This window comes from Mesoplodon bidens (assembly GCF_964165515.1).
Source record: "Mesoplodon bidens genome assembly, chromosome: 17".
Classification (NCBI taxonomy): domain Eukaryota; kingdom Metazoa; phylum Chordata; class Mammalia; order Artiodactyla; family Ziphiidae; genus Mesoplodon; species Mesoplodon bidens.
In genome coordinates this window covers 74,316,239-74,337,614 of record NC_138174.1, presented here as the reverse complement: position 1 = coordinate 74,337,614, position 21,376 = coordinate 74,316,239, and the positions used below count along the sequence as shown (strand labels likewise).

General features: G+C 43.1%; 1 protein-coding gene across 1 annotated transcript in view; it reads right to left on the bottom strand.

Annotated features, from left to right (window-relative positions):
- The window catches only part of MYO16 (myosin XVI), a gene marked incomplete at both ends in the record, with an annotated part of 422,412 nt that overhangs the window by 83,999 nt on the left and 317,037 nt on the right, over window positions 1-21,376 (bottom strand). Inside the window, one exon of the mRNA XM_081214708.1 lies at window positions 9,050-9,152. Coding sequence (XP_081070834.1) covers window positions 9,050-9,152 — 103 coding nt within the window. The remainder of the gene's footprint in view (window positions 1-9,049; window positions 9,153-21,376) is intronic.

Sequence of the window (21,376 nt, the reverse complement as noted above, 5' to 3'; positions counted from 1 at the left end):
AATATGGTCAAGAGTGCTTAACAGAAAAAACAAATCTCCTCACCCCATAGTGACACATTATGAAAAACAAACCAGTGCCAATCCCAGACGAGGCTGATTAGCTCCAAAATCACAGAGGAAAATGCACTGGATAAGTTAACGGATTCATTTAAGGAGCACCTTTAGTCTGTCTTTTTAACAAAATGTGCCCAATAATATCAATAATATTCACCTTCCCTGTGGAATGTGATGTTATAAATGATTAACAGCAACATAAACACAATCAGAGCCATTGTCCTCACTGGGGTGTGTACAGACACAAACTCGGGGAGCACTGCCACCACCAGCAACAGCCACGTTACTGCCATTTATGTACTTTGATGTTTGCTTTACTTCTAAAAACATGAATCCTCATAGCCCTTCATCCTGATCATCTTCTTTAGGAGTATTTTTAGAGTTTTAGACTTTTAAAAAATTACCTAGCTTTCCTAATGTTCTGTGGTGTGTTCATGTTTGATTTGAGACTCATCTATGTTTATTTTTGTGAACTGTCTTCTGCTTTCAACTCCAATAGGGCCAGGTCCTTTCCATCTTTTTTTATAATTTTTATTGGAGTATAGTTGGTTTACAATGCTGTGTTAGTTTCAGGTGTACAACAAAGTGAATCAGTTATACATATACATATATCCACTCTTTTTTTAGATTCTTTTCCTTTATAGGCCATTACAGAGTACTGAGTAGAGTTCCCTGTGCTCTACAGTAACTCCTTATTAGTTATCTATTTTCTATATAGTCGTGTGTATATGTCAGTCCCAATCTCCCAATTTATCCCTTCCCTCCCTTTCCCCCCAGTAACCATCCGTATGTTTTCTACATCTGTGACTCTATCTCTGTTTTGTAAATAAATTCATTTGTACCTTTTTTTTTTCTTTTACTTTTTAGAGTCCATATATAAGCAATAGCATATGGTCTTTCCCATCTTTTGGAGTGCCACACATATTTTGTGCAGCAAATTCACACCTGCACATAAGAGCTTGAGCAGATTCCTGACCTACACTAATGTGCCGGTTTTAAACGAGAGTTCACTCTTTGAGGCAGTCCAATGTGATAAGACTGTTGATTGAAGGTCCCTGTGAGGTTCCGTCCCTTCTCTGCCTCAGCGACCCTCTCTGTCCATCTACCTCTGCTGTGTCTCATGTAGGTTACCACCTTACGTTGACTGCCTGGCTTCCCAGCTCTAGTCTTGCTTTCCAACGATCCATTTTTTCATGTTTAAAGCCTAAATCAGATCATGTGAACACCCTCCTTAAAGCTCGTCAATGGCTTCACGTTGAACTTGAAGTAGAACACTGTGTTTGGCTCATACGAGTCCCCCTGGTTCTGGTCCCTGCGTCCCTCTAAGCATCCATTCTCAGCAAGGTGGATTCTGCCTCAGAGGGTGACATTGGCTTCTGAAGGGCAAAACCCCCCTTAGCTATGACAAGATGGGTGGTGTACAACAGATGCTTAATAAGGGCTTATTGAATGACTACATCAGTCTGGAGTGGGGAAGACAAGACTGATGCAGAAGAGATGGACTTGGATCAGGTGTAGGCAGGACCACCATTCTTTCAGTCGTTGTCAAGAGCCAAGCTTGTCCAGGAAGATTGATCCTTGAAGGACCACAAACTATTGGAACAGCTAAGATTTTGTCCCCCCGTCCTATTCCCTCATTCATTTTTTCCCATGGAGGGTAGTGACAGTGAAATAACAAAGGCTGAGAAACACTGCCCCGCAGTGTGGTCTCTCCCCTTGTCACCGGTGGGTGTTCAGGGCTCCACCATCCTGCTCCCATCAGCTTTCTTCTCTTGGGCTGCCCTCCCCTTGGGATGGCACAGAGTGCTCCCGCCCCGCCCTGCTTCCTGCCCCGTCACGTGACTGGCTCCTTGCCAGCCCTCAGGTCTCAGCTTGAACATGGTGGCTGTGGAGATGCCCATTATGATCCCCGCCCACCTGAGCTAGGGACCCTGGGATTCGCCATCACAGTGTCCACCTTGGTTCCCTACCAGTGAGGAGTTACAGGACCCTAACCTGTAATTATTTATTCGTTTACTGTTCATGGTACACCCTCCCATCCCCCCCCAGACTAGACTGTAAGACCCCTGTGAGGGGGACAGGCCATTCCTCCTTAACATTGCATCACAACGGCCTGTGTAATATCAGGACACAAACGATGCTCAGTAAGGCTCGTTGACCTGGACTTAGAAGAAAGTAGATTGATTCCTAAGACCTGAAAATTGCATTAGCCATAGGCATACCCTGTTCTCACTTAGCAATGGTTGAGTGCCAGATATTACACTAAGCCTTTTGCTTAATGAGGCTCAGAAGGAAAACATAAAACGACTTTAAAAAAGAAACTATCACACGTATCAGCCAGACTCGATTGTGGATACTTTCATTTCCAAAAGAAATGTGTAATAGGTAGGAGGTTCGTTCGTTCATTCATTTAACAAACACTGGTTGTCTACTATGACCCAGACCCCAGGAGACGTGATCATGAAACACACACACACACACACACGTGTGTGTGAAAATATATAAGAAAAAAAGAGATGTCGTATTTGTCCTCAATAAATTTCAGAGTCAAAAGGGAAACACAATGTCCAAGAATCAAACATCTGTAATGTTATTTTTAAATACTGAGTGAATACGCACCAAGGGTTTGGAGTAATTATCTTTAGGTAGTTCAGTTGTGGGTGATCTATATTTTCTTCTCTAATTTTCAAGTTTCTTATAAAGATTGAACACTATAACAAAATTATATTCATATATATGTGTATACGTACGTGTTTAGTACACGAGAAAAAAGGAAACACATATACGTGCACATATATAGCACGTCCCGGTCACAATGCACATAGTACCAAGAGATACTCTTAGGTCCCTAATTTTTATTATTTTCAACATTAATAATGCCAGAGAAAGAGGAGGAATATGAGAGAAAGAGTAATTTTATAGGCTATTTTCTAGCTTGAACTTATGGTTGATTTATGATGTGCCCCTCGAGTAATAAAACAAAGGCTATAAACCATTAATTTATTGTCCTAATAAGAGCCAAGGTCCCTTATACAATGGTCTCGTCTTCAAAGATGTAAAGAAAGTGGAGCATGTTTAAAACTTTTAGCAGTTTCTTGCTCTTACTTTTATTGTCTTTTCTCTACTGGACTATTTCAGATTAATGAAATAATCACTCCTTCATCCAATGATTTTATTTAATGTTATGTTAATCTTGCAATTCTTAGTACTGTCAGAGTGAGTCCTTCCAAGGCCGTATATTTTAGAGAGACATGCAGTAGAATCTAGGCCATGCCTTACATGAGAAGATATAAGGAATGAAAATTACATTAGAGGATGATGACGACGAAAATAATTATTGTAATTGTTTTTTAATTAATTAATTTACGGTTTTGGCCACGCCACTTGGCATGTGGGATCTTAGTTCCCTGACCAGGGATCAAACCCGTGCCCCCTGCAATAGGTAGCGCCAGGGAAGTCCTGTAATTGTTTCTGTTAGTGAATAAGCACAAACAGGAAGTGTACATTTCATTGAATGTGGAGTCTGCCCTTTGTTACTTCCTTCAGAGTCTCTCTTCCTTTCTCTCTCACGCACACAAGGAGTAAGAATCATATCAGGTGGGTAGCTGAGGTCAAGTTAAAGTTCTAATTGCGTTTCTTACTTCCTGTCTGTACCATCTTGAGCGAGTCACCGGCAGCCTTCCCGTGTCTGACTCCCCATTCATACAGCCTTAGAGAAAACGTGAAGTCCCTCTCAGGTTATCATCGAAATTTCTCCTTCCACGCTGTCCTGCAACAGGTGTCACACAGGACACTCTGCTTGTCCGCAAAGCTCCTCTCACCCCAAAGTTCTAGAAAAGTCTGGAACGACAGTGCAACCTATCCCTGTGAAAGCCTTGCTAAGTGGGGGTCAGCCATCCCCCAGCCCGGCTCCCCCTGGGCCCTACCAGTGCTGGGGGCTGCACGGCACCCCTGGCACCTGTGAACGGGCTCTAACAGATTTGTTTCTCTCTTCGTCACCCTCCAGATGGCTTTAAAATGAATATAGCATTCAAATAACTACACAGAAGAAAGCATCCTCTAACCAGTTGATTCATATAAAATGTGTGAAAATCAGATGATACCATTTATTTTTCCACTTAGAATTAGTTTCAAAAGTTTTCCCTTTATATAAATGACATAACATGGCAAAACACGCACGTCTCATGTGAGCCAAAGTGCCTGCCAGTCGCTGGTCTATGGCTGGGGTAAATCAGGGCAGAAAGTGTTTGATTAAATGTACACAGTCCGGAGGGCTTATTTTTAAAGTTACCTTTTAAAGTGGGACTGAATTAAAAATGTATATATTCAAATAAATTAAATACCTGAATAATTTAGAAAACACCAAATAGTAGAAGGTTAATAACTAGCGGCTTAATTTAATTTGTTTTCAAACTGTGTAGATTTTTTCTTCACCACAAATGAAGTACGCCACAGACTCTTTGTTTCATAAAGAAAAATACCTCTGGTGAGACAGAACACAGTCCTGGAAGGCAGTCATGTAGAGTCCACTCAAATCATTTCAAGAACCTTCTATTTCTTTTTGAGCAACTTAAATTCTGCCTTGAAATAAGGATAAAGTTCTGATTCATCCAGCATATTTTTAAAATATGTCATTTCATCAACATGAACAAGAAACCATCACCAAACAGGATGCTTTTCCAGTCATCACTACCTCATGATTTTTCTTCGCTTTTCATCAAATTAAAACCCCCTTCTGTTAAAACAGTGATGCTGAGTATGTAAAGGGAGTAATGGCCTGAGTGAGACTGCCCAAACTTGTGGGGACCAGTTCGAGTCCTGTGAAGATGCCTTTGAGAAGAAAGGGCCGGTGGTGTAAATTATGCAATAGGATAATTATTATTTGGAAACAAAAATGCTTTAGGGAAAACATGGTCAGTGTGATTTACTGTTTTTTTTTCATAAAAGCTTAAAATAATTAAGTTGACCCTACACAATATTCCACTTAAATTGTACTTAGGGAGTGGCTACAAATTTTAAAAGTCATTTATAATTACAGGAGTAATGCATAGATACATGTACCTTCTAAACATAGATACAAGCTAAAAATTCCATTTGATTCTCATTCCAAAACCATTCCCCAGATATTAGCAGTGTTAGGTTTTCGTGAATTGTTCCAGGTTTTAAAAATTCGTATATGTCTGTGTATACTCATATCTAAACTATAGCGTAGGTTTGGTAGCTTCTTATTGACACAGACTCATTTACTGGCCCTGCAAATCTGCACAGAGTGTCTGCCTGCATCTTTCCATCACCTGTGCTGGAGACACAGCAGCAAACCCGGCAGCCGCGGCCTCCTTGGATGCACTTCCTCGCTGGTGGAGGACAGACAGACAGCCACTTGGTCGAAGGTGGGCAACCTCACGAGTGAGGACAAGCAGAGGACAGGGAGGTGGGGGCTTGGTCGTGAGCAAAGCTGGCAACCTGCATGCTTCAGCAGGGCTGTTCTCCACCTGCCTTTGCCCAAGGGGTGAACACGAGGCGAGCGTCCCCTAGACTCGCATCTGGCCTGAGAATCGTCACCACACCTGCTGTTTCCTCCGGATGCCCGGAGCATCTAGGTCTCCGCTCTCAGACTAGAGCTGACATTAAACACTGGCCAGAGTCAAACACTTCTTCCCTTGAGTCCAATTCCTTCTTTTCTCCCTTTCTCCTTCTCCTCCTTTTCTTTGCAAAATGCAGTCAGGACCTAGCCTCCAAAAGCCCTGGCTGCTGAAGGGTCAGTGGGCTGACGGTTGCATAAGAAACATTCCGATCAGAATCGCCAGCAACGGGAAGCAGCCAGCTTGTTTTTCCTCCATCTACTGGGCGAATCAGAAACAGAAAAGAGACACGAACTACAGGAAGCAATCTGCTCCGACTCATAAACGAAGCTACCGGTGCCTCTGATGGAAGCTCAGGCCGGGATGCATAATCCATGCCTTTCAAGTTCTGTAGTCTGAGGAAAGGGACTTTTGGTACCTACATTAAAAGATGCAGATCGAGGCGAGTGCAGGAGAAAGAGCACAGCACAGAAGACCCGGGTCTGGTCCCAGCAAAGGGGCCTCCCCACCGAAACGAAATATTCACCGCACCTTGTGTTTTGATCAGTATGTCTCGCTCTAAGACGACCTGCTCACGTCTGAAATGAGGTTATTCCTGTTCAGTGCCTACCTTCCTTCTTCTGCATGGAATTGTTATAGGGCTTAACTCAAATAAAGCAAACAAAACAAAACAAAAAACCCTATAAATAGTTGTAACAAATTCCAAGGATGAGAGGAATCGTTACTTATGAAATATCAGGATTTCCAGTGCCTCACGTACCGACTCCAAACCCACGGCTACATAAACAATAAACAGCACACACGGATTGGTAAACAAATGCACAACACGGAAGGGAAGACGTCTCTCCTCGTCTGAAACAGAAGGAAATCCCGGTGCTCAGCACCACTGATGGAATTGCTGTAACGTGCGAAAGAACAGGAACAATGGGGCTAGAATCCGGCTACTGATGATGCAGAGGCTTTCCTGCACAGGCTCTGATCAATGTCTGGGAGAAAGGAAGCAATCTCACAAGATCCCCAAGACCCAACAGAGCCACAATTAAAGGATCATATTTTTAGCTAAGAGAATTGAATTTCTAGCTAACACTCTACGCAGATTCACGCAGCAAAGGATGACTCCAATCCCTTTATGTTCTAGCATCGCTTCCAAAAAACTTGGAGAAGAATAGCCATTAATCTCTCGCTAACCGCTCACAGCCAAAGATGAACACAGGCGGCTTCACAGAAGTGTAAGTTGGACTCAGCAATTTGAGGATCAGGCTGCCCATACAAGAGCCACCCGTTAGGACCTGCTGTTGCTTCAAACAGCTCCTATTTAATCCTCGTCCTCATTAACCAACCAGAAGATGGTGGTAACAACTCTGCCTGTAACTATCAACGCGTTTCGAACAAATGCTTTGTTTCTGAAACTGAGGGGTCTGCCTTTCTAGGTCAGAAATAAATAATTTTTTAAAAAACTTCATTTGCTGTTTGACTAGCACAAGAGTGAAACATGAATGAGCTTTATTTCTGTGAAGTCAATGATTTGTCTTATAGCATAAAGTATATGAAGGGTTACATCTTGGAGAAGCTGGAGAAAGCCATCTTTCCTAACTATTCAATAGGGAACGCATAAACAAACATGATCAGCAAATGAATACGTTTCTTTTTTTTCTTTGTCTTGTATTTTTGGCCTCCTTTGGGGAGATAAAGAGTGAGGGAAAATAAACTAGTGTAATGAAATGGGAACTCTTCCGCATTTTTTATTTTGATGCACTTTTTCAAAGTCCCAATGTATGTGGAATTCAGTGTCATACTGTCCCCAGCTGCACTGTCAAGTGTCCTAGCACACGTGGGCGGAGGGACAGCTGCCAGGCTGCACTGGGTTGCTCCCCACCCCCCTGCTGCCCACGTCTGACCTCACACTCTACACAGGTGTCTCGGAGGAACAATGGCTGGTCAGGTGTTACGGTCCCTGCCGGTCACTCTCACAGTGGAAGAATTCTTCCAGATTCCCTCACTTTGTCTCGACAAGTCAACCTTCTTTCTCAACATTAATAAAGTAAATTATTCTTATCTGTGTTTTTTTAAAGAACAAAATGCAACGAGAAAATCTTCGTGTTCTATATTCAGGAAACACTACTGTTCAGGTACTGGCTTAAAAGTTCTGACAATGAGTCAGTTGAAAGAACTTCACCGCCTACAGGCTTGTTGAACAATTCTGCATGTGAGCCCACATCTTATGCCACTGACTGGAGCGGGGCTAGCTGACATCACTCTGTGTTAGCAAGTCCTCTTTCCTCCTTTTTTTATCCAATCTTTTGGCACAAATGTGCGTTCATGCCTACTACCGACTGTGTGAGCGTCCTCCTTCAGACCGCTATTTAAAGCTTAACTCCATTATTAGGTAAAAAAAAGAAAGAACAGGGGAAAGGATAATAAAGAAAGAGGTTGGGGGGCACCGACGATGAAAACGTTACTCATCGATGCTAAAGTGCGAGGTTCTTAGTTCTTCATCGTAGACGGATAAGGGTGTTAGTGTCAATCCAGGATTCAGTACCTGTCTTACCCACACGGGGCCACTTTCAGACACATCAGCAATTCTGAACCTTCTCTTCATGTCATTTCTGCACTAAAGTACTCTTTTCTGGCCTCATCAACTATCATGCATTTTCACTTGAAGATGCTCTATCTCCCTCTCATTTTTTAAAAATGAGATTTATGTCTGCTTTCCAGTAATGGTTATGTTTTGCCTAAGCTATTGGCCACCAAGCTCTTTGCCACCAATGCACTTTCAGATGTTTTATATCTAGGAACTTGCAATAATTCCTGGTGTCGTGGACTCTATTCTATTTCCTGTTATTGCTCTAACATTACCTTCTCAGTTGTTTTACTTTTTAAATTCCTCTTTCTCTTCCTAACCCTAGTCACGGTGGCATTCTGAATTGCTTCAGGGATTAAACAAAATCCAAACTATGCCCTTGTGTTTCGGGGGAGCATCTCCCTGCTATTCTGTCTCCTGCTCCTTCCTCCTTCTGGAAGCCTGGCTATCCCTCCAGCAGACCCCTGAGCTCTTCCAATCCCCGCCCCCCCCCGCCCCATTTTGGATCCTCTGACTTCTGCACTCTTTTAGACACTCCAGAAAGCTCTGGTACCAGCACTGGGGGCTGGGATGTGGGCAAACTTAGTGGGGCTTCCGGACTGCTCCCCACGCTGTAAACAGAGGCTCCGAGCTTCCTTCATCCTGTGTTTGCTGATGAAACCAGTGAATCAGAAGGACTGATATGTTTCCAGGGACTACACTTAGCGTCTGTCTTTGCAAACACATCACAGAAATTTGTTTTTGCCAGTGAGACTGGGGCAGCTCCCCATGGGGACTCTGCTTCCCTACTGGAAACCCTAACTGCTCTGGTAGGAGCTTGTAGGTCACCCACCTGCCAGCCTGGTAATGGGCACTGCTGCAGAGCCAGCCGGCATCTCTCCTCAGCTGGCAGCATCCTCTTGTCATCCGGGAGGGTCTCAGCCAAGGGCTTATACCTGCAAAAAGCAGTGGGGACAGGAAAGCCATGACTGAATTGGTCATCAAAGGATTATCTTCAACAGGGTTGCCTTTGTTACCTTGTTTCTTAAACTTTTCCCATTCTTACTTTATCCCACGCACCCCCAAATCTCCATCCATTGTGCATTTCACATTGGACCACTAAGAAACAGCCCTTATCCTTTAAAAGGAAAGTTATTTTAAAAGGAACCCAATATATCTCTCAATCCTGAATGCATCTTTAATATTATCAGGAGTGATGCAAAGCATTTATCAAAAGAAACTTCGAAGAGGAAGAATATGAATCTATTAGTTCTCATTTAAATTTGTAGAATACTCTTAAAATACACCTTTTAATGTATTCCAACATTCTTTGTTAGTGTTTGAGAGTGAATCTAGAGGTAGTTAGTATCTATAATAAAGGGACACCAAAACACCCAAAAGTTTTATTTAAGTGAGAGGTAGAGAAGCTTCCTCCCCATTGAGTAGATACTGAGTATTTTAAATCTTCTAGAAGGACATTTTAGTTTTGGAAAGTTCCTCAGAATAATTAAATTTCACTCTTTGGCTGAAATTCATGACTATATAAAGTTTTCCTATGGGTTTCTAAAAAAAATGCCTTTCAAAATTATATGACCCATTAAAAAAAAATCTATGTGAAGTTTTCATTTGCACTTATGGCATCTAGCCTGACATGTAAGCCAAACCACATTAGGAGGAGGAGGAGAAGGGGGAAGAACAGGAGGGGGAGGGGAGGAAGTGGGGGAAGGAGAGAGACAGGAGAAACGAGAAGAAAATCTAACTGCATCTGGTGTGCTTATGATCCTCACGTTGGGCTGCCCTGGGAACTCAAAGGTGATAATTAAATCACCTAAGTTTTCTGTTATTTTCTGTAAAATATCTCAGCTTTTCATCTAAAGTTTGTTGCAGCAAATTTGGCATCTTCTCAAATGAGTCTTTTGTTTCTTGAGGGCATCTAAGGAAGGCGGTGTGTCACCTACACACCCGGTTCACCACCCCCATCCAGCAGAGCACTGAGAGGTCTGGACGTGTCCCACTGGCGGCCACCGCAGCTCCTTATTTCTGCAAGGGCGGTAGAGAAGCGAAGTTGGAGGGGGAAGCGCAGCAGGAACTGTGGGTCTGGGGTATAACATAAATACTGAGAAAATACACCTGTGTGACTTTTTCAGCAGCAGACTTTCATTTCCCCTCTAAAGTCTTTTCAGCACTGTCACCAAAAACTTACCATATTATTTGCCCTGGATTGAGAATTGTCATGATATTGCTAGCCATGAGTCAGACAAAATAAATACGGCTGCATCATCAACACCCTCCCTTCTCACACATAGATTTTCGCTCATGTATCAACTCAGGGTACAGGAGGGGGTAAAAATAGCAAGCAACAGAGACTGAACATGAATTGTAGTGCTAGAAGCACGGCTCTGAAAAATCTTGCTCATCATTTTGATCACACTGAATGGTCTGAAATGATCTATGGATGATGGAGGTATTCAGTGATTTTTTTTTGATAAGAGGCAAGAATATGATTTTCTACCCTGCAGTGTGCGGAAGGCCGGGAACCGGGAGGAGAGTGTATGGGGGCCATGGAGGGGCCACCTGAAGGTGATGGGCATCCCCAAAAGATGCTGGTACATGACATCGGAGCATCAGTGGGCAAACAGGGATTATGTGTTATAATGTTTAAGTGGTTCAAAGATGATAACTGATATAACTGCGCAATGTGAATAGAAGAGAAATTGGATTGGGGCTCTACACCAAGATTCAGGTTCTAGCTTTGCAGCAAATTCTCTGTGAGGCCCTTGGCAAAGCACTGAGTGGGTAATCTTCCCCTCTCTCAATACCGCACATGTGTGAGACCCAAATTCTATGTTCTGTTATAAACATTAATTTAATTTTTATCTGTCCTCAAAGTGTGCAAGCTTCCCCAGGGCTCGGGGTCTTCTCTGCACATCCCATGGTGTCTGCTCGATTGCCTATGCATGTAGAAAGTATGCATAAATGAAGAAATTGGGCTGGGGGAGTGGAGGATGGGGAATGACACTTCTCGAGCACCGAATGAATGCAGGAGACTTTTCATAAGTCACTTCGCACACTCCTCCAAGATGCAGGGGCCTTGGATGATAATCTCCTTTTGATGGTGAGAAGTTGACGGTCACAGAAATTAAGTCACTTGCCCAAGTTCACACAGATGATGTTGAATAGTGTCTCCCCAAAGGAAACGTGACCTGTTTGGGAATAGGGTCTTCGAAGATGTAATGCAGTTAAGAGGAGGTCAGTAGGGTGGGCCTTAATCCCACAGGACTGGTGTCCTTATAAGAAGAGAAAATGCCATGTAAACACAGAGACACAGAGAGGACGCCACGTGACGATGGAGGTGGGGAGGGAGGTGACGCAGCTGTAAGGACTGTGGGGCCACCACCCGAAGCCCAGAGAGGCAAGGAAGGAGTCCATCCAGAGTCTCAGGGGGTCAGGGCTCGGGCGATGCCCTGATTTGGGGCTTGTGACCTCCAGAACTGTGAGAAGTACATCTGCGTTGTTCGCAGCACCCCAGTTTGTGGTGCTTTGTGAGAGCAGCCCTAGGGACCTGACACAGATGGTGAAAGGGTCTGGGATTGAACCTGGGGCAGCCTGACTCCGGAGGCAATGTCTCCACCACCATCGCTCCGGCCGAGGCAGGAAGGAAGCAGCCCTGGCCCCAGATGGTTCCAGAGTGAAAAGGGACGAGTTTGACATCAAAGTCCCAAACGGCGAAACGCACAGTAACCATCAGCATACGGGACATGTAGAGATGAGAGCTCTTGGTTCTCTGACCTTTGGGTGACTGAGCTTTTCTTTAGCAGTAAACTAAACTCATAATGACATACAGACTCATTCAAACACTCAGGAAAATCAGCGCGTTTCCACCACTTACCCAGAGTCACACAATGAAATGAAATCACTCAAATTATCTTCTCATTCTTTTATAATTGTCTCATTCTGGAACTTTGCTAATTATCACCAAGAAGTGAATTGACATAATTCAAGTATCTGAATACAGTATTAACAAGTCAGAACAAAAAATCTTAACACTTGGTGCCTTTTTTTCTCATTTTATATTGTTCTCTTGACACCTAAAATGGTATAATTCTGACATTTCAACCGAAAAGACAAAAACGTCATCTTAAACAGGGTGAGGTACTCTATTTTAGTGTAATTAAAAACATCTTGTCTTTTGGAATGTGAGTGTCATCTCTGGGTGGTGTCACGGGCCCATCACTGCACTGAAGCATGATCTCATAGAAACTTCAATTTCAGACCAAATGGAAATAATCGTCCTGAGCCTGGAGCTGCACATGGTCCTGAGAGTGCTGGTATGACTGGAGAAGGGACTTCTTTGTTTTCATTCCCCACACCCTCCTGGCCTCTGTTGCCCAAGAAGTGGTCATTTCCATCCACTGAAGATTCCCTATCCTCAGGCTGACACCTGCCCTGCGTTCCAGATAAACTAGCCGACTCTAAGAAGTCAAAGTTAACTCTCCCAGCTGACTCACTCTTGTCTCATCCTGGTTTGGGGTGAGGGGCATGGTTGGCACCTAGTTCCGCATCCAGAATCTGGGTCCTGTGGCTCATTCACTCGGGCTCATTCAATCAATCAACCAATGTTGACTGAGCACAAAATAGATACTGGGAATGCAGCAGGACACAAAACAGATCCTTATACCCCTTACATCCCATGATGGAGAGAGAGATAATAGAAATGTAAATGAGGACGGATGTCAGATATGACAAGAGAGATGGAGAAAAATAAAGCAGGGAAGGTTTCAGGGTGAGCAGATACCTGTTGGTGAGGAAGGAGGCATGGCTCTCTCTGGGGAACAGGGATCCAAATTGAGGGCATGGGGTCTGGAAGCCTGGGGTGGGATGGTACCTGTTTAGGGAATCAAGGAAGCAGGCATGGCTGGAGAAGAAAAGGGAGAGGAAAGATGGAGGAGTGGACCCACAGAGGTATCCACACGGGGTGAGGACAAAGACCCCACGGGTGATGCCAAGGACTTTGGCTTTGACTCTGAGAGTTCCGGGGAGCAAGGCTTTGAGCAGACGAGTCACATCACTTGACATTTAAAGAATCGTCACAGCTGTGAGGCTGAGAGCAGGCAAAGGGAACGAGTGGGGGGCTGGGGGGACCCTCTGGATGCTCTTCCCACAGCCCAGGATGGAAGCAACGGGAATGGTAGGAAGTGGTTGAACTCTGTCCATATTTGAGGCAGATCCAATAGGATTTCCCAGTGCACTGATGTGGATGTGAAGGGAAGAGAGCATGACGTCGTTTCTTGACCTAGGAGACTGAGGATGAAGTTGACATTTACTGAGATGGAGTAGTCTGGGAAGAGTAGTTATTTCCCTAGACCAATACTGCATAAACAGAAGAAAACAGTCAGTGCAACTCAGGAGAACCAGAAACGGGGAGTGGAGGTGAAACTCCCAAAGGAGGTATAGACCAATGTCACCAACACCCCCGAACCAGACCTAGTGCCTCCCTGGTTGTCAGTTCCTCAGCCGGGGTCAGTCTCTTCTCTGTCACGACCTTCTGTCTGACCGAACAGGACAGTACTTACCATGTGGGAAACTGGTTCTCTTTCCATTATGGTTCTGAATACTCAGGGTTCTCTGTTACTTGGGGTAACACAGTTGAAACCTCTAACTGTGTTAGATGCTCCATTTGCCTCACTTCTCTTGTGAACGTGTCTCTGACGACTTTCATCCTCCCCTTTCTGCCAGTCTACATCCTAAGTTGCCAGTATATAAGTGTGGGGTTTCCCAGCAAGTTCCATCATAGTTACTGAAAAATTCTATCACACACACACTCGTCATTAAGTGCTCTTTCTACGTCAAGGATTCATGAAACCTCTCCTCAGTGCACTCACAGAATCAATAATATGATGACAATAGAAGAATAACAGACATGACCACACCTTACAAAATTATAAGTGAAAGAACCACATTACTGGCCCTTTTCATTTTGGAGTCTCTGTATTATAAGATGGGTAGACTGAAGTTGAAGTAGCAGAGAAAAAGCTAACAATTAAGAAATGTAAAGTACAATAGAACCTAAGGAAAGGGATGAAATAAATATTCCTCTTTTCAAAAGTGGTTGTTCCTTCCAGTTTCAAGGAGAACCTTGACATTCTATCCCTCATAGTCCCAGAGACAAAAAAAAAAAAAAAAAAAAAAAAAGGGCTTATGCAGTGACCGTAGACATCTGGTTAAACATTGTAGTGACTCTTAGTTGACTATCATGAAATTGTAGAATCATTGCCTTAGAAAGATGCAAGGAATATATATTAAGCTAATGCTTAAAAAAAAAAAAACTTAGATGCAGTTTCTCTGAAATTGTTTCTGTTTGCTGAATATTGACTTCATCTCTTCATTCTCAAAGAAAATTCTGTCGTGACAGTTTCAATCCTGAAACCACTTAAAATTGAATTCTATTCAGCAAATATTCTTTGAGCACCTATTACAAGCCAGATACTATGCCAAGAAATGCACTGGTCACCGAGATGGGTTCTGATTTCACTGCACATGCTCAAATACTACACGTGCCTTTTCCTGGCTAAAATGATATCTCCAGAAAGATGTGGTTTTCTTATTTCAAGACCTGATGACATTTCTCTCATTAGGGACATATTTTAATTACTTATCTGAGAACAACAAAAGAATGCTTGAGGATTCCCGTTAACCTCCTTCTATCTGAGAAAGGCCTGGATAATCCACAGAAAGAGGAAGATGGAGCATGGAGGCAGCTCTCCGTTGAAGGAAAGATGGAGAGAGACAGCAGGTGAAGGCAGGTGCAGGAGGAGGGGGAGAGGGGCAGATGGGGCTGGGATTGTGTGATTTCAGAGCAGCCCGGGGAAGGCAGGATGTGAGATGGGGTCCACAGCACTAACCCTTGTGGAGAGGTGCGAGCATGTCAGCACTGACAAGGGGCTGCTGGATTTGTGACTGAGGACTTGAGACAATGTCCAGAAGAAACCAGAATCCTACGGCATCAAGACATAAGCAGATGGTGGAGAAGCACGAGGACTGGGCTCTCGTGGTTCATGGCGTAAATAAAGAAAAGGTCCACAGCTTGAGCATGAAATAGAATCAAGCAGTGTTTTGGGGTGTTTTGCTTTACAGCGGCAACGAAGAAGGTTCATACTGCATAGGCAACACTTGTAGAAATCTACGAGTCCTACATTCTATCCATGCTTATTTTTGTGTATTTCTGTTTTCCTCCAGGTTACCTCGCTCATTAAGGTTTAGTTCTGACAGGATGAGGACACAGGCTCTTCTCTAACCATTCCCTTGAAAATTTCCCACAGGGCCCTGTGTGGTTTCTCTACCTGGCATGTAGCACGAACGTAGCCGTCTGGCTATGGTTAAACAGGGATGCATCTTGCCCCTTCCACAAACTTGCCTGGATTGGCATTGTACTCTTCATATTCCTGCTCTCATGGTAAACACAGTGCAGGTGCAGAAGGGTGATTTTCTAGCTATTTGGGGCCCATTTCCAGCATTCAGGATGCTGAGTGGGGGGTTGAGCATAACAGCTGCCTAGCAACGGGACTGACATACGTCATGAAGCTAGTGAGAAGTACGAAGACGCAGGAGCACAAGTGGGCTTGAGAGAGAAATAGAATCTATTTCAACGTGGAGGGTGGGGGGAGGACAGGAAGGAGAAATGAGACACACAGAGAGAGGATTTGCACAAGTGCTTTTCAACTAAAGAGGATCACTTATATTTTTGTTCCTTTTAAAGAAACGGATGCGAAAGCAAAGAGTCCAAACTCCTCTAGTTCACACAAAACTCCATTGTGTTAAGTGTTACCCATTCTTTGTCTTCTTCCGTGAGCCTTCAGGTTTAGAAATCCCATTTAGGGTTGTCGGTTGGTCTGGGTGTTAGCCCCCGGAGCTGACGGTCCTGTGATGGGCAGGCTCTGCCCCACCCGCCATGCCCATCTCCTCTGCAGCGGAGCAAAGCCTGAGCTGCTCAGCGGACCACATGGAGTCTTCATCACAGGCAACTGCCCGTCTTCTCACAGCTTCCCACAGGTCCTCTGTATCAAGCCTATCAAGCCACTTCTGCCCCCCAACATTTCTCTGCACTTGCTGTGCCCTCGTCAGCCTGATACAGTTTCCAGTGGGTTCACCTACATCCCCTCCTCAGTAGGCACCCTCTTTTCCTGTATATTTACAGGAAGAACCGGAAGGGGATGTTGGCTGTCTTTTGCCGTGGCCTTGGGGTCTCCTGGAGTGTTCAGAACTGGAATTTGGCCTTGAGTTTCCTTTTACATCTGTTGGGACCACCATTAAGCCCCTCAGGATCTCCATGTGACTCTATTAAGGGGACAAGTCTTTCCATCGTTACTATGACAATTGCAGACCTACTGCTCATGCCACTGGGCAAGACTCAGTTCTCTTCTCTTTCCAAATGATGGTAAATAGGCTGCTGTTATCTTTAGAAAATGGTTACACCATTCAAAGACACCATGGCTCTCCACATTCCCATGAGTTTCCTGGTTCAAGAGCCCCCTAGGAGCAGAGTCCTTGGGAAGAGTTGCCGGGGGGTGGGGAGGTGGGCGGCAGTGGTGGAAGAGCTGCCCCATTGATGTCACCCCAGAGCTGCACGCCCACATGAGAGTTCTGTCCGAGGCTGGGTGACTAGCTTGGTGAGGGTCATCCCTAACTTCTACATGCAATTCTCTGGAGTTCAAAAGGGGTCAGGGGAGAAGCAAGGTGGGGACAGAGAGATGGAAGGAAGGGAGAAACACCAAGGAAGAGTTATCCAGTGCCTAAAGATTCCAGGTATGATGATCGGTCAGTCCATAGCATCACTGAATTCTCACAGCAACCGCAGAACGACATTTACAGAGATTACATGATAACTGCAAGAAGTCAGTTTACAACAAAGCTAGGTTCTTAGTCCAGGCTATAGAATTCTGAGTCTAATATGGCTCCTACTAAATGTGTACGAGAGATGGGACAAAAACAGATACTTGCCCCTTTTTTTTTTGAGCCTGAAATGATGAAGGCAACCATCATACAGATTAATGTATAAATGAGGACTATTAATCAAACAGGAAATGTAAAGAGCAAGACTCCATGCTACTGCCTTAAATTCCAAGCCTCCTATGTCAAGATGATATTTCCCTTCTCTCTCTCCTTCTCTTCCTCCCTCATTATGCTGGGGGGTGTTGCTTTTGTTACTGTTATTTTCATGACATTATTATGCTATTATTTAATGTCATCACAGCAACATTTATTAGGCATTTATCTGTTACGACTCTAAAACACAGCATCCAAAATTCAAACTCAGTGCCTGGCTTTTACATCACTGCTGGTGGAGATGCAGATGCAAGAGAAAGGAGATAATACAGAATAGTGAGGGGAATCCTGGACCCTACTTCCTGGGCCAGCTGAGAGGCCCTGGAGAAGCCCTTTTAGCCTTCATCTGAAAACCTCCGTGATGATTTTGTGTGAGTTCTACCGAAGGTGTGCTGTTTCCCTTGGCTATGACCGCTAATGTGCCAACCGGCTGCAGCCTGTGAGCTGCTGGCATGGTGAAGGCTGTGGGTACCGAGGACCACAACCAAAACGAATCCACTCACACCATGGTCACTTCCTCGGAAGCATCTCACTCCAGAGCCCGTGGCCAAGCAGACTGTCCGGAGATGCGGCCTTAATTGTGTGGCATTCATTCAGGCACTTCATGTAATTAAGCCGGAGGCTCTCATCCCAGACAATATGGGAGTTGAATAATAAAAAAGAATGCGAAATTCTACCTTGGCTTCTGGGATTAGCCAGTACCACTCTGCAGATAAAAAATGGATTCAGAGCATCTGCCTAGAATTTACATGACAATGCCCCCAAGTTCTCTTAATTCAAGCCCGTCCCACCATTTCATTTTAATTGTACAACAGAAGAACATTCGAATTATTCAGTAAATGGATGGAAGTGAAACACTCAATTAAAAGTGTCCTGGTGTGAAATATACACAGAATTCCATTTCCTGAGCAGCCTTTGCAGCAGGTAACCTGTTTCTTGGCCAGGGTTGTACTTGCTTCTAATAGGGCCGGAGGATTCTTTTACACACAGAAATCCCATCCATGCATGTATGGCACTGCAGGGCCACCTACTGTGGGGACATTTAAAGCTGGGCCCTCTCGGGGGACTGAATCTGCGATGGAGCTGAACTAACGGTTGCAGGAGAAGGACCCAAGGCTGCTGTTTTCAGATCCCGTTACACATGCCCAAGAGGATGCTTAGCGCAGTCGGTGAGGACGTTGAAGCTGACCTGCTCCATCCTTCCCCCTCAACACTTTGCAGAATTTACTGGTTGAGCCATAGCCTGTATTTATCAGGTACTAGAACAGCTTGTTTCCTTAAACTGAAAAGAACAGCTGTTCATTTGTTGTTTAAGCCGAAATGAGAGCCCTCTCCAAGCTTTGTGGTTTCAGTAAAATTATCCTGTTCCTAAAGCAATTTGCTCCCTAACCAAATATCCACTGAGGTTAGTCTGACCTCCTATCTTTGAGTAGGAACAGGAAACCAAGGCAGGTTGATTTATTTGTTGGAAATATTTGTTGTTCCAGTGTTTTCTCTCCCTACTAAACACAGAAGACACTTCTTCTCCAGGTAAATGGCTAAAAAATTTTATGAAGATTGGTGGCTAATGCCAGTTATTTTATGATTTCAATACATTTATGTCGATTTCAGATATTGAATTGAGTTACTTACAACCATAGGAACCTGTTATTCTGAATATCATTGTTATTATAACTGGTTAGCAGATCATGAAGAAGAATGAAATTATTATGAGCTCTGAGGGAACAGCCTGGCACTGAAACTAGATCTCCCGATTTGCACAGTGATGAAATTTTATTTTGAATGTCTACTTTTGAAAATGTGTGACAAGAGCTGAATGAAGAGTTGGGGTTCAGTATCTGAACCCAATAATGTTTGTTAATTTTGGAAAGTATTCATTATTTTTAAAAATGCTGTATTGAGGTGTGTCCATAGTTAATGCATTCAACTGGATGAGTTTGGAAATAACTCTACCTCTGTGAAACCATCACCACTATCAATACCATAAACATAACTATCACCTCCAAAAGTTTCCTTCTGCCTTCTTTATTTTTATTTATTTACTTATTATTACTGTGATAAGGACACTTGCATAAGATTTACCCTCTTAGCAAATTCTTAAGATAACAATACAGTACTGATAACTATACACACAAAGCTGTAGAGTGGACCTCTAGGACTTACGCATCTTGCAGAAGTGAAACTTTGTACTTTTTGACCATCACTTCCTTGTTTTCCCCTCCCCCCCACCCCCTGGAAACCACCCTTCCACTCCCTGTTGCTATGATTTTGACTATTTTAGAGCCACATATAAGTGAGATCATACAGTATTTGTCATTTTGTGTGTGGCTTATTTCACTTAGCATCAGGTCCTCCAGGTTCATCCATGTTCTCACAAACGGCAGAAGTCCCTTCATTTTTAAGGCTGAATAACATATTCCATTGTATGTAAATACCACACAGAAAGCATTAATTTTAAAATACCATCATCCAATACTTACATTTTTCCAAAGAGGAAATGCAGATGGACAACAGGCACATGAAAAGATGCTCAACATTGCTAATCAACAGGGAAATGCAAATCAAAACCACAACGAGGTATCACATCACATCTGCCAAAATTGCTAGCAGCAAAAATTCTACAAATAACAAATGTTGGTGAGGATGTGGAGGAAAGGGAACCCTTGCACACTGTTGGTGGGAATGTAAATTGGTGCAGCCACTATGGAAAACAGTATGGAAGTTTCTCAGAAAACTAAAAACAGAACTACCATATGACCCAGCAGTTCCACTCCTGGGTATATATCCAAAAAACACAAAACCATTAATTCGAAAAGATACATGCACCCCAATGTTCAGAGCATCACTCTCTACAATTGCAAAGACATGGAAACAACCCTAGTGACCACTGATAGATGCATGGAGAAAGAAGATGTGGTATATATACACAATGGAATATTACTAAGTCACAAGAAAGAATGAAATTTTGCCATTTGCAGTAACATGGCTGGATTTGGAAAGCATTGTGCTGAGTAAAATGTTAGACGGAGGAAGACAAATACCAAATGATATCACTTACATGTGGAATCTAAAAAATACAACAAACTACTGAATATAACAAAAAACAAGCAAATTCACAGATATAGAGAACAAACTCTTACCGGTGGGTTAAAGGGCAATGTAGGCATGGGGAAACGGGAGGTACAAACTATTGGGTATAAGATAGGCTCAAGGATGTATTGTACGGCAGTGGGAATATTGCCAATATTTTGTAATAACTGCAAATGGAAAGTAAACTTTAAAAATTATATGAAATTTATATATTATAAAAATTATATGAAAATTAAAAAAAGAAAAAGAGAAACTAAAAAAAAAGACAAAATTGACATTTGTATTGTGGTGAGTCATGGAAAATCAGCAGCAGTAAATTCTAATGTCAGTTAACTGAGTTGTCATCTTGAGGCAAGAAATGAAAGGAATGAACATTTTTAAGAACATAGGGTCAAAAGCAAAAATTTAACATCTATCTTTTTTCTCTTTTAATGAGACACTTTAAATACGGATAATGTTAATCTTGAATGATATAACAAATAGTGAAGGGTAACTAACATTTTTGAATTAGAACCCAGTACACCAATATTTTGAGGGAAAATAAGATGTGCACATAATTGTCATATTAAATATTGATTACTTATTATTACTATTTGAAAATATTGGCTGGATAAGTCCAAATGATGTAAGATGCATGCTATTTGAGATATCTTGGAAATTTAAGTATATCACTCACCATTAGGTGCGGATGCCTCTAATGAAAGTTTTAATTCAGAGAAGGCATGATTAAAGTTAGTATTGACTAGAACCCTAGAGGAATTAATAATATGCAAAATGCTCTCCCTCTTCATGTCCAGTAACATACTATACACCTTTGGCATTGCACACACTTAAAAGTTCTGGTTTTAATCATCTCTAGCTTTTCTATCACTTCTCTTGATAATTACCGATAAGATTAACATGTGTACAATAGTTTGCTGGATACTGGGAAAAATGGTGAACAAGATATGGTCTTGTCTTTGCATGTCCTCTCAAAAGAATGCTGGGC